Source organism: Bos javanicus, chromosome 7, assembly GCF_032452875.1.
Source record: "Bos javanicus breed banteng chromosome 7, ARS-OSU_banteng_1.0, whole genome shotgun sequence".
In the NCBI taxonomy this organism is placed as follows: Eukaryota; Metazoa; Chordata; class Mammalia; order Artiodactyla; family Bovidae; genus Bos; species Bos javanicus.
The window spans coordinates 30,280,249-30,293,559 of NC_083874.1; the positions used below are offsets into that span (position 1 = coordinate 30,280,249).

The 13,311-nt window shown below is 41.4% G+C and overlaps 1 protein-coding gene across 3 annotated transcripts in view; it reads right to left on the reverse strand.

Annotated features, from left to right (window-relative positions):
- The window catches only part of PRDM6 (PR/SET domain 6), a 113,755-nt gene that overhangs the window by 30,824 nt on the left and 69,620 nt on the right, over positions 1–13,311 (reverse strand). For all 3 annotated transcript variants that reach the window (XM_061422951.1, XM_061422950.1, XM_061422949.1), the window contains exons 4-5: positions 6,119–6,246; positions 2,475–2,599 (exon numbers count right to left, since the gene is read on the reverse strand). In XM_061422951.1, coding sequence (XP_061278935.1) covers positions 2,475–2,599; positions 6,119–6,246 — 253 coding nt within the window. The remainder of the gene's footprint in view (positions 1–2,474; positions 2,600–6,118; positions 6,247–13,311) is intronic.

Consider the following 13,311-nt stretch of genomic DNA (forward strand, 5'->3'; position numbering starts at 1 on the left):
AGTGACTCGTAATCCAGTTAAGTGGCCACTCCATCCACCCAGCTCTTCAGACCAAAGCCCTGGAGTTATCCTTGACTCCTTTCTCTTACTCGGCATCCAATGTGTCAGCAAATGCTGTTGACTTTACCTTCAAAATGTACCCAGAATCCAAGCGCTTCTCACCACCTCCACCACTTTTACCCTGGTCCAAACCACCATCACCCTTCCTCCCTGGATTCCAGCAAGAGCCTCTAGCTGGATCCTGCTCCATCCTCACCCTCACTGTCAGATCTCCACTAAGTGGCCAGAGTAAACCTGTAACAACTTCAGTCAGATCATATCACTCTTCTGCTTGAAACTCTACAATACTGCATTTGTCCAATGCAAACAGAGTAAAATCCAGAGTCTTGACAGTGACCTTCTGGACTTTATAAGATTCTTGTCCCCAGATCTAAGTTAACTCCCCCCAACCCACTCTCTCCAGCTGACATACCTATGCTAACCATTGTGATGCCCTTCCTACAGGCCAGTAGCATCTCCATCTTGAGCCTTTAGGCTTGGAGTCCAGCTGCCTGCAACACTCTGCTCCCAAAGAACATGTGGCTTGTTCTTTCACTTCCTTAAGTCTTTGCCCAAAGGCCACCTTCCTCGTAGGGCCCACATTGGTCATCTCTAAACCCGCAACTCCCAATTCCCAGCACTCCTCGCCCCTTCTCTGCTTTGTTATCTCTATGACACTTATCATCACACGACAAACTAACTTACATTTATTGGTTGATAATCTGTCTCCCTCCATTAGACTATATGCTCCATGAGGGCAGGACTTCCTGTATGTCTTGTTCACTGCTGTACTTAGAGTATGCAGCAATGACACTGGTCCTTAGTATGTATTCAACAACTATCTAATGAATGAATGAATTTTTGGACTATGTGCTACGTACTTTAGAACTCTACACTTTGATGTGTTTACTTCCAGACGTTCCTTGACATGCACACCAGAATATCTTCAGAGTCTGTAGCAGGCTGTACTAAAGAAGGAAATAGAAGGCCGTATAGGATTTATGGAATCTTTCTGGATCAGATTCCATCTTTTAGAAGGTGAAGCTACACTGAGGTTCTAACCAGGGGAGCTGATAACAGTGCTTTTCCACATGTGTACCTACACCCAGTCTTGGGAATGCTGAGCATGGAGCCATCCTGGGAAGACAGAGCATACTGGCCGCCATGGCCATTTCTGCTTCTAACACCAACCACATACTCATGTCCAACACGGAGATTTTCCCCTGTGAAAACAGACACTCCCTCAAATAGGAGCATTACTGCAGAAAAAAAAACTTTCCAATGGAAACTTGGTAAGTAAGAGGAATGTACTTATATGTCCAAAGATTCATTTTTTTGATTTGAGATTGGTTTGGGGTTAGGGTAAAATAGAAAAAGAAAGTTGAGCATAATATGCTTTTTGAGGATTCTATTTTTTTTTTTACAAAGAAAACAAAGATAACATGGAAAAGAAATATCTGATCATCAGCATTTTGATCAGTAATATTATAAATATTTTTTTTCAGTTCATATGTGTGTGAGAGAAAGTAAGTAGAGAAGGAAGAATTAAAATAACACTTTTTTTTCCCAAAATTAAGTTTCTTACATAAATCTGTTCTCTCTGCTTCTTTTTCTACTGCATAATACAAATTTATCAGTTCACAGATCAGTCAGTTGGATGACAAGAAAAAAATTGCATCATTCAAACCAGTGTTTCTCACTGAAGCACATCAAAATCACCCAAATCTAAATCTATTCCAAATACTAGAAATCACCTTATAACATTTTCCCCAAAATTGATAAAAACAAATATATAAAGTTTATATGAAAACTACTGCAAAGGTTTGCATTAAATTATTTTTTCAAACATAATGATAGTAACAGTAGTAAAGATAGAAGAAAATTACACGGTTCATTTTAGACTAAGATGTTTAGAGACAAATTCCTCAATCATATGTCTATGGTTTTGACTACCATTTTTTATTCCAACAACTACTTAAGAGGAAGAAAAGCCAATTGACTGGAGGGGTGTTGTTCCTGATTAAAGAAAGTGTTGTCTCCTTACTTCGTTTTTGCAAACAGTGTGACTCCAGCAAGACTGTGCAATCCTTCAGAGCAGAAGTTATAACTTATGCTGCTCTTGGAACCAGACACATAGTTGGTACTCAGTAGATACCAGCTGCCTTAACACCGCTGCTGGCAATGATTTAAACTAGGACAAAGGTTTTGAAATCATAAATGGGTGAAAAAACATTGAGCTGTATAGGTCAAGACATCCTTGGAAAAAGCACAGGATATACAAGGAAAAATAAAATGATGGAACAGACTTGTGCACATTTGTGTTACACAGCAGAGTGAACCACATTTCAGGAGTTTCAAACAACACTCTTATTTTAAAAGTTAGCTTTGAAATAGGTATTTGGAAATGTGAATTCAGAGCTAAAATAAATTCTTACAGTTTTCATCCTGGGCAATGCATTGTAAAGGGATCCCAAAGAAAGACGTATAGCTGTCATTGTACCACACGAGAAGCTCGGTACCCCTGGGAATATCTATACAGGCTCGGTAGAATATATTCGACCTATTCAAAACAAAAGAAAACCCAGCTTAGTAATCGGTAGGACTCACATGCTCCATCCACATTGTTATTGCCCCAAAAAAGTTCTGCCCAGTTTCCCACCTAAACAATTTCTGTTTGTAATAAAATCTGCACCCACCTTATCGTTCCCAGCAACCAATTAGAGCCTGTAACCCAGTACAATAAATAGCTCACAGTTTATTTCCACAGTGTCCTTCCATGGAACATCCTGGCCAAAGAGACAGATATTTGGCCCCGGAGAGTCAGCAGAAAGGAAGAGTTCATTTAAAGAAAAAATTTCATCTCACACTAACGAGAAAATTCTCTTTCTTGGTAAACTGCAGACTCTGGTACGTCGACCCCACATACAAATTAACACCATTGATTTCTTATTTGAAGGAAAAGCGTTAGGTGTATTCTTACAACTTGGCATGGGAGTTCTCAAATTTGTAATAAAATTAAGCAGCTTTGTGATATAAGGGCTAAGAGAAATAAAAATCTTCCCCATAGCTTTTTTTTCCTCTAAAATTTGATACAGAAGAAGGAAAATAACCCTCTTATGTGAAGTGGATGGAAATTCAATAAATACAAGAGGGGCACTTTACTCTGGCTGAAAGATTACACTATGAAATGACAGAGTGAAGGTACCAAGAACTAAACAGCCGTGGCACAGTGAATAAAAACCTACAGATTTTAAAAAAAAAGAAAAAAGAGGAGCCTGTGATCGGTTTTCTCAGTGAAGAATTGCTACAAACATTAGCCTCAAGTTCAAGATAAAAAGGTTCAGGGTTGGTGAACCTTAAATTTAGCCTTTCTATAAGGAACTGGCCATAGCAGGGCAATCTGTTCCTTGTACAACACTGTAGACATAAGGCGAATCCTTCACCACATTTTTTCACGGCGGTGAGATATGCACTTGTCAACATATTTTGTCACCACAAAGTGGCTCTTGGCAATAGGATCATAAAGATCAATAAAAAAGTGCAGATTCTCAATATTTTACTTGCAGCTGCAAAAATTTCATTTATCTTGTTATTTTCCTTACTTGCTGCCATTCTGTCTCATGAGGGCACTGCTAGCTAAGCAGAATGTTTTTCCCCAACATTCTATGAATATCTGACAAAAACTCCAGCCAGTTGTCCAGACCTCACTCCCCTTCCTCCCTCCGCATCTCCAAGAGCTGTGCATTTTATTAATTCTTTCCACTGCTACATAAAAAAATCAAAATTGGAGCTGGGATATAAATCACTGGCATCTCCTAACTTGAGAAAAATTGAGTCGACTTTGTACTTCACCCTTGTAACATTTCATCTCTCGGTTTGGCTTCCCTTAATATAAACACAGCGCCGGCAAATGAATGTGCTAAAACCAAATGACACACTTTGCCGCTGAAAGAGCAGAACTGTTTTCGAGCGATGGGTGGTCTTTTGAGGCAGAGTAGGCCAAAAGGGGAAAAAGAAAAGTGTAAGCGTACACCGTTCCTTACAAGCGGGCAGAGCTTCCAAAACTCGCAGAAATCTCTGCATGTTGAAGCACATCAAAGGGATTTTTCCCTTTTCAGATAATATTTCCTTTGCTGACATGTATTTAGGATTGTGGTTGGATGACTCATAAAGATAGCTTCATGGCGTCCCAACGCAGCTGAAGCGGAACACACGCCAACAAACATTATTGTCAGCCTCAAAATAAAAACAAAACGTTCAGCTAAGGGTCAATCAATCAAGGGCGCTTTGAAGAAAATTCCATTTAGATATTACAAATCATAACAGAATGAATCTAAACCAGCTGACTTTTTGTGAAGAGGACATTCATGTACAATAAAAATTAGGCTGGCTCTTCAGGGTCCAACTTTTCTATTTTCTTACTCTTGGACGTGGTCACTGGTGATGGATGCCAGTTTTTAAATTGTGTTTTTGTAGTTCATTTTATAAAGATCTGAGGTAATCGAAAACAGATCGGCAGAGAGAATTCAGTGTGGAAGCACCATAAGGAAGGGAGCAATAAAACCCACTTAATATTGACAGAAAGGTAACGACTTTCTCATGCCCACCTTTCTTGCAGGGGTTTCTTATTTACCCAAAGTCAGAAGTCTCCTCAAGAGCTCCCAGGGTGCCCATGACGGAACCAGCCAAACTATCTCTTGCCGAGTAGACAAACACAATCTTTACTACTTTACTAGCTCCGAGTTTTATAAAAACTTCACAACAGAGATGCAGCTGCAGGGAAGGTGGGTGAAGCCCATATACAGACTGTAACCAGATACCATCGTGTGCAAGTTCATATAAACCCTTATGTAATGAAAGATAACTGCCTAGGAAACCAAGGCAGTGAGTCACATGCTGTCCAAATATGTTCCCTTTGAATTTGGAGGCCTTCGGAGAGCAAGCCAGATTTGTGCAGCCTTTAACCTATAAGGGGAATAAAGTTTGCTTCTTTTTTTAAGGCTTCATTTTTAAAAAAAAAAGAAATTGTCATCAGCAGGACTCCAAGTTGCTGAGCAAGGCTCCTTCTGCTTTGATGTGTCTGTGGTGCCTGATAAAGTTAAACAGTTGCTTCTGATTCTAAAGGGAATGTGGCTGTTTATAACTGAGGTCATATATTTACATGGCACATGTTTTCGAGGGATTCTGAGAAAAGAAGGCTTCGTGGCAGGGCTTTTTTCCTATGGGATCTGTGTTTGCCTTTGGGTTGCCACTCTAGCCTTTAGTACTTGATAGAAATGCTTGACCAACAGGTGCATCAGGCAGGTGTGGCTTTAGATCTGGGATGCCCACTGGCTTTTCTGCCCCTCCCCCACTCTAGGCCTCCCTATGAGACTCTGGGAACTGGGGAGGCTTCACCTCATCTCCACTCACCTTTGGGATTTGCCAAAATATCTCAGGGGACTGGTGCCTTCTCTGTGCTCTGGAACCACCCCATCCCCCTGAAACATACTCTGAATGGCCGCAGGACCAGAGCCAAATGCTTTGGCACCTTTCAAGGGATCAGGAGAGGTTACTATGACTCAGTCAAGGCTGTTGAGCACAATGGTTTTAGGAAAGCAGCCTGGGGAGGGTTGAGACTTCTTGATTTCCCATGCCTTTGTGCAACTCAAACTGTTTCCTCTGAGAGACAGCCAGACTGAAGGTGACTGAAAGCAAGTGACTTGGGCTGAATCTGTGAACTCCTGTTTGCGTGTGGACACATCCGCTGGGGAGGAAATCACTGCAAGTCAGTGAGTTCGCTGGGCTCACTCAGGCCATGGTGAACATTCATGTGATGATGTGGAAGTAACTTTTTCATGTGCAGTGAGTGAAAAAGGCCTTCTCCTAGCATCCTTATTCCTGAATTCTCAAGAAATGACTGTTACAAGAACTAGAGAGATATCACAAACCTAGCAGAAAAAAAAAAGAAATTCCTGCCAGCCCTGCAGAGTTCTTCAGGACTCTGCAGGATTTTTTCAAAACTAGCAGCAAGCCTGAATTTATATATGCAAGGCAAAGGGCTTCGGCTTTGTAAGTGGTAAATCAAGGTATACTTTACCTGTACTGAACTACTGTTAGATTCTGTTCTCCGCAGTGCCTTGCACATCGGATATACCTCATCCAGCTCGACTTACTAGGTTCCCCACCATCAATAAAGTGCTGTAGTGTCCCATCTTGGTCATATATCTAGAGAAGAGGTCAGAAGGTCAAGTAGTTAGAACGAATCATCAGCAATCATTTTCCCTGCTTCCCTTGGTGTCTTTATGTGTTGGCTGCAGCAATTTATTGCCCATAGGTTTGCTAGTGCTCAGGAATGCTTGTGGAAACTCAACTAGAATAACAGGAGAAAAACATTTTCTGGTGATGCAAGTCAATCACGTTTTTCTTATCAAGCCAATCTTCCCTTTATTAAACATATTTGTGGCATCTCAAGGATGTGAGTGACCATGTTTCCCAAAGAATATTTAACCTCTTTTTGACAGGCTACTCTTTAGTAATGAGCTGCTGGATAAACAAAGCAAGCTGAGAGGCGAGGCCACGCTGACATGGCTGGAACATCCACATGAGAGGCCCTCGTCTCAAACACGTAACTGGTCGAAGGCATCTGGGAGGCAGGGACTGTCGGCTCAACAAGCCGGGTGACACCTAGCAGGGGTTGGCGCATTATGGAGCTGTTTCAGACTGATAAAATTAGACTCTGATTTGGATTGAAAGAAATGGACTCTCACCTCGCAGAAGATGTAGGACTTCAGCTGTCAGGACCTGAAACTATTAGGAGAGGAGTCATCAAAAAAGAGGGACCCTCGCAAACGGAAAGAAAAAAATAATAAAAGTTTCCTATGGATTTAAAATGTCTTAACTGAGGTCGGTCTAATCATTATTGCCTTAGATCACCTCAAGTAGATTTTCTTTCAAGATCACATCCAAGGTAATGGAATCCCAGGCAATGAGCATGGGACCAAAAACCTTCTGCTAAACAACTGGCCAGCCCAGGATGTTGGAATCAGGGCTAACAGCAGAGACAATCAGCCCCCACTTCCAGAAACCAGGCCAGCCCTGGGCACCTTGGAGGCTGGGGTATCTGGAAGGGTGGATTGGGGAGTTATATATGGGCAGCAATTCTGGAAGGCCATCCTCAGTCCTAGGGGCAGCCAGGAAGCAAGGGGTACAGTTCTCAGAAGGATCATGGCAAAACTGGGCCTTTTAAAGAAAAATCAGCAGTAAGATTGTGTTCCGCAGAGCATCCTGAGAAATTAAGTCTCATTCTTGCTAATCAGCCTTTCCGCTTTTCTTTTCCAAACAGACACAGAGAACAAGTCTCCTGGAGCGCCTCACTGGTTACATTTCAGCCCTAAAATTAGTAAGGTCATTCATATTAATTTAGCTCAGCATTTCTATTCTGCGGGCCAAAAGACTTAGTGATGACAGTTCTTTTTATCATCATCAGTCATTTTAAAACAGTTGATTTGTTTTTTGGTTTTGGTGTTTTGTTTGTTTTTTTTTTTTTGGCTTTTCTTGAACTCATTCGTCTTCACCCCCAATCTTTCCACTAACCCCCACAAATAAAACTAGAGATGAAGCCAACCTAATCAATATAATGGTTGGAGAAGCTATGACTGGGTAGCAGGCTAGAATGATTATAGTTGATAATCAATGTAGCCTGAGAAGAATGAAGAGAGTCCTAGATTATATTTAAGATAATGACTTTAAAATCTTAGTTTAGGGATGATAGCAGGAAATGGGAGCATTTCATGTGGTAGATACATCTGCTCCGTAAGCAACCTGATGACAGATTTCCTATTTAGGTAAGATTATTACACGGTACTTATTTTGTTGCTCTTATTTTCGTTTTAGGAAACTGGTTCAAAGGCTCAAAGTCGCAATCTTGAGTCTGCTGTCAACAGCCCATGTGACACTGTACAAAGCCATCAGTTCTTTGAATACCACTATCTATCTATGCAGCTAAGCTAAGTCACTTCAGTTGTGTCCGACTCTGTGTGACCCCATAGACGGCAGCCCACCAGGCTCCCCCGTCCCTGGGATTCTCCAGGCAAGAACACTGGAGTGGGTTGTCATTTCCTTCTCCAATGCATGAAAGTGAAAAGTGAAAGTGAAGTCGCTCAGTCGTGTCCCACTCTTAGCGACCCCATGGACTTCAGCCCACCAGGCTCCTCTGTCCATGGGATTTTCCAGGCAAGAGTACTGGAGTGGGGTGCCATTGCCTTCTCCCTATCTATCTATAATGGAGCCCAAAATGTTGAGGACCCAGCCCTCTGCCCTGTCCCTCTCCCATGAACAAACCTTCCATGACAGCTGCTGGTGAAAATACTTATGAAGCACTTGGAGAAGTGCAGTTCTCCTTCATGCTTCCAGCCAATGTCCTCAACAGCAAGTTAAACTCTCTAACGTTTACACATCACGGGTGTCGCTGAGTGTTAGCTCATCTGAACACCAGACATTAGCCAGTCAGTCTCCAAAATAAGTATAAAAAAGTGTTTTCTCCCACACTGTTTCAGCAATAACCTCCTTAAACTAAGTATATTGTGATTACAGGAATCCTACAATTCTTGCCTGCCTGGTGAAAACGCTACTTGCTTTGAGGAAAAGTAGATGGTTATTTGCCAGGCTTCCCCAAAGTATCAAACACTGAGCACATAGCGTGAAGCTGAGCCTCCCCTGCTCCAGCCTGATACCAGTATTACACTGTTTCACATGAAACCTGACAAAAATCCCACTTACCAAGTTAGATCCCGTAAGTGTGCACCCCATCAGAAATGAGGAAACTCAATCAGGCTTGATACTGTTCTTTCCCTTAGCACCCAGAGCCCAGCCATCACCAAATCCAGCTGAATTTACCTCCTAAAACTTTTTCACATGCATCCATCTCTCCCTCTCCACCATCACCATCCTACCTGAACCAGCTTCCTCTCTCGCCTGAAGGACTACAAAAGTCCCTTGACAGATTTCCCTGCTGCTGCTTCAGGCCCTTCCAACCTAGTCTCTCAAGTACAGCCAGAGGGATCTTTCAAAATCCAAATGTAATGATTGCTTTTATCCCCCCTGCCAAAATAAGAGTTTCATAAATGCCATAAAATGTCAAGTCATAACAACATACATTCTCAGCATGTGAGATTTCCTCAATGGGATCCATCATGCTAATATGGGCAGCACCTCGAGCCGAAGTTATTTAGGGAGGCTGGCCAAAAACATGAACCTTTGCATTTGGCTCAAGGCCATCTTGGGGCCCTTTCTAGCCTGTGTTGTTAAACATTTAAACTGTGTTTCTTGAAAAAGTAACAAGGGCCCAGCAGTCAGTGATGCCTATTTCTGTTCATTTTCCTAATAAAAGTAGAATAAAATTGGAAAAACCACTATATCCACATGTAAGCTCTAAAGAGGAACTTTTCAAAAAAGTTCTGCATCCCAATTTGTGTGTTGTTATTAATCTCCATCATTAGCTCAACTTTGTTTTCATTTCAGAGTTCAGTAAAAGAATTTTTTAAAAAAGAGGGAGATAAAATTCCACATGCATCTGAACTATACAAGGACACTGTCCCTGTGCCCAGACGGGCTGACATTTGTCCTTCTGGGAGACAAGCAACCACAAGTGGGGAAATGCTTCAGCAGATTTCAGTCCACAGCAGCTGCAACAATTTCAAGGTCGAGAAGCTGTTATTGGAGGCTGCACCAACATCTACATTTGTGTGACGCTAAAATGTAACTGTAAGATAGATACCTAACAGGTCTAAAAATGTTAAGGAATTTGAGGAGATTTATTAATGCCAAGACCAAGAGTTATTTTGTTTTCATTACCTTTCAAAAGATTTAAAATAAGAAGAAAAATATAAAAAATCTTACACAGTGTTTAGATAATCTCCTGAGGACCAATGAAAATGTCAAAGAGGTCAGAAATTGAATTCGTTCAAATGGTAAGAATGAAAGTAAGAGTCAAATTTAGGAAAAAATTCCTTGAAAGAATCCTTGAGTCAAGCATAGTTTTGCTGAAAACTGTGCACTTTATTCTCCATGAATATGAACCACCATAGTTTTATACTTGCTCTGTTTTTTCTAAGGAAGCTAGAGGTAGGGGAAACACACGTAAAGAAACACACAGGACACCTGGAAGGAAAAGGGTTAAATTTTGTAACGCGAACCCCTCGAAACTGTAGAAAGCATATTTGTTTTACAAAGCTATTCCTAGCATTGCTGAAAGGGAATATAAAATGGCACAGTCATATTGGAGAACATTTTGGCAATGCTGAAATAAACTTGACAATGCATATTTCCTGTGACTCAGCAAGTTCACTTCTAGGAAACTACTCCAATATAATTCTGATACCTGTGCCTAAGGAGAAAAGTTCAAGGGTGTTCACTGGAACACAACTTTTAATAGCAAATAAGTATAAAAAAGAGAAATATCCATATCAGAAGAATAAACTAACTGTGGTTTATGTATTCAACAAAAAAGTACTAAACACTTAAAATGAATGAACAAAACCTGTTTGTATTCAGATCTAGTTGATATAGATCAAAACATCAAAAACATAATGTTGATTGAGAAAATCAGTTGCAGATTAATGCATATGATATCATTTGTTAACATTTCAAAATATACAAAATAACACAATTGTATATTTTAATATAGTGTATATTGTAATATACAGATAGCAATATGTCTATCTATCTGTATCTGTTTACAATAAACATGCTGGAAGGATTCACCATTAACTTCATCAGAGTCCTGGCCTTGGGAAAGAAGGGGATGGAAGGATAACAAAGGGAACACACATATATCTGAAATGCTTTATTTTTCTTTAAAGAAAAAAAAGTTTCTGAAGCAAATATGACAAAGTGTTAACATTCTCTTTTTTGGCATTTATATATTATACTTTGAACTTATTCCAGTTTTTTAAATCAAAGTGAAGCAATAAATGAAAAGTCTAGTCATCTATTTCTGTGTACATCAATTTTGGCATGGGTTGTTAAAATAGAGGAGCAGATTATCTTACCCAAAGTTAGAAACTATCTGTGTTATCCTCCTGGAAAACTCTCAGTAATATGCACCCACTGATTGCCTTTCTGATTGCTTTGTTGCTATTTTAAAACCCCTGGTTGTGGTCTGTACTTTTTCTTTTATCCTGTATCAACAGGACGAGAAAGATAAGGGGAGAGCTCATTCTTACCTTTTTAAGGATATTTTTATAGTTTACAAACCAATAATATTTACTGAAATGCCACACATGTGGTTGAGATAATGGTCACACAAACTGTCACTCATTATAAACCATGCATGCCATTAACTGAAAACCACTATGTGAAAGACTTCATTGCAATCCTGAAGATCAGGGAACTGCACTCTTTGCTACAATCTTACTTTCCTAGAACACTAAACCACTTTAAATGAGAACAGCAGGGCTTCCCTGGTGGCCCAGTGGTAAAGAAGCTGCCTGCCAGTGCTGCTGCTGCTGCTAAATCATTTCAGTCGTGTCCAACTCTGTGCGACCCCATAGACGGCAGCCCACCAGGCTCCCCTGTCCCTGGGATTCTCCAGGCAAGAACACTGGAGTGGGTTGCCATTTCCTTCTCCAATGCGTGAAAGTGAAAAGTGAAAGTGAAGTCGCTCAGTTGTGTCCGACCCTCAGCGACCCCATCCATGCAGCCGTCCAGGCTCCTTCATCCATGGGATTTTCCAGGCAAGAGAGACATGGATTCGATCCCTGATCAGGGACGATCCCACATGCCTAGGAGCAACCCAGCCTGTGTGCCACAATTCTTGAGCCTGTGCTCTAGAGCTTGGGAGCTAAAGCTACTGAGCTCATGAGCCTAGAGCCTGTGCTCCATAACAAGAGAAGCCACTGCAACGAGAAACCCAAACACTGCAACTAGAGAGTAGCCCCCGTCATCACAATTAGAGAAAAGCCTGCACAGCAACAAAGACCCAGTGCAGCCAAGAATAAATAAATTGTTAAAAAATGAGAACATGAGTGAAAACCGCACCAGTGTTGTGTCTTAAATAAGCTGGTCATGAGAGGTTTATCCACGGCTTTGTCATTTATGAATGCTGCCAACTTACATTAACAACAATAATCATCACAGAAATAGTGTAAGCTAGGAGAAGGCAATGGCACCCCACTCCAGTACTCTTGCCTGGAAAATCCCATGGACGGAGGAGCCTGGTGGGCTGAAGTCCATGGGGTCGCTAAGGGTTGGACACGACTGAGCGACTTCACTTTCACTTTTCACTTTCATGCATTGGAGAAGGAAATGGCAACCCACTCCAGCGTTCTTGCCTGGAGAATCCCAGGGACAGGGGAGCCTGATGGGCTGCCATCTATGGGGTCGCACAGAGTCGGACACGACTGAAGCGACTTAGCAGCAGCAGCAGCGGTGACTGACTTGGGCCCATTTTAACGTAATACAGAGAAAAACATCTTCTGAATGATAGAAATTTACGTATATGGGTGGCTCTGAGCAATCTGTATCTCTAAAACAAGATCTGCAAACTGGTGACTCTTGGGTTGAATGCTTGACCAATTTTGTTTTTCCACAAGTGTTTTAAAATTTTGGAAATTCTATCTAATTTTTAATTTTTCTTGAGGAAAAAAATCAGAAGATAGGTCCTCAATCTCTAGGACTAATCCACGGAAACTTAGGTCGCCTTCAAAGTGGCACCCTGAGATCAGCCATGGGCTTTTCTCCTTCCCTATCCTCCCTACCCTCCTCTATTCTTAGCTGTTCCTTACTTCACTCATTTACTTAGCTGCTCAGCCTCATGAAGCACCTATGTTGGTAAACCCTGCTGTAAAGGAATTTTTCTACCCCTGAAAATCAATCTGCTACAGCTGGGGGCACTTTCAAGAAAAATCATCTGATCTGATGGCCTGGAAACATTGCAAATGTCCATCACTCCTTCGCAGCCCAGAAGCCATCATATGACTGGGATGCAGGCATTTTGTGCTATAGTTTTCCAGGGAGTGGGAGAGCAGAGCAGAGCGTTCATTTATTTTTACCAGAAGGGCTTTCAATAGTCTTTTAAAGCAAGGGGTCCATTTTAATTCAAAGACGTCATAAATGTAATTACACTATAAAATCAGATAAAAGTTGCCTGAGTCTACTTTAAAAACAGATACAAAGAAAGCTCATCAGGAAGCACCCCACCACCTCAACAAACCTCACCTTTGCTCTCTGATGCAGGCGCTGGGACATCACCAAGGGCTGGCAGGGAAGGGGGGACCTTGTTGGAAAAATGGC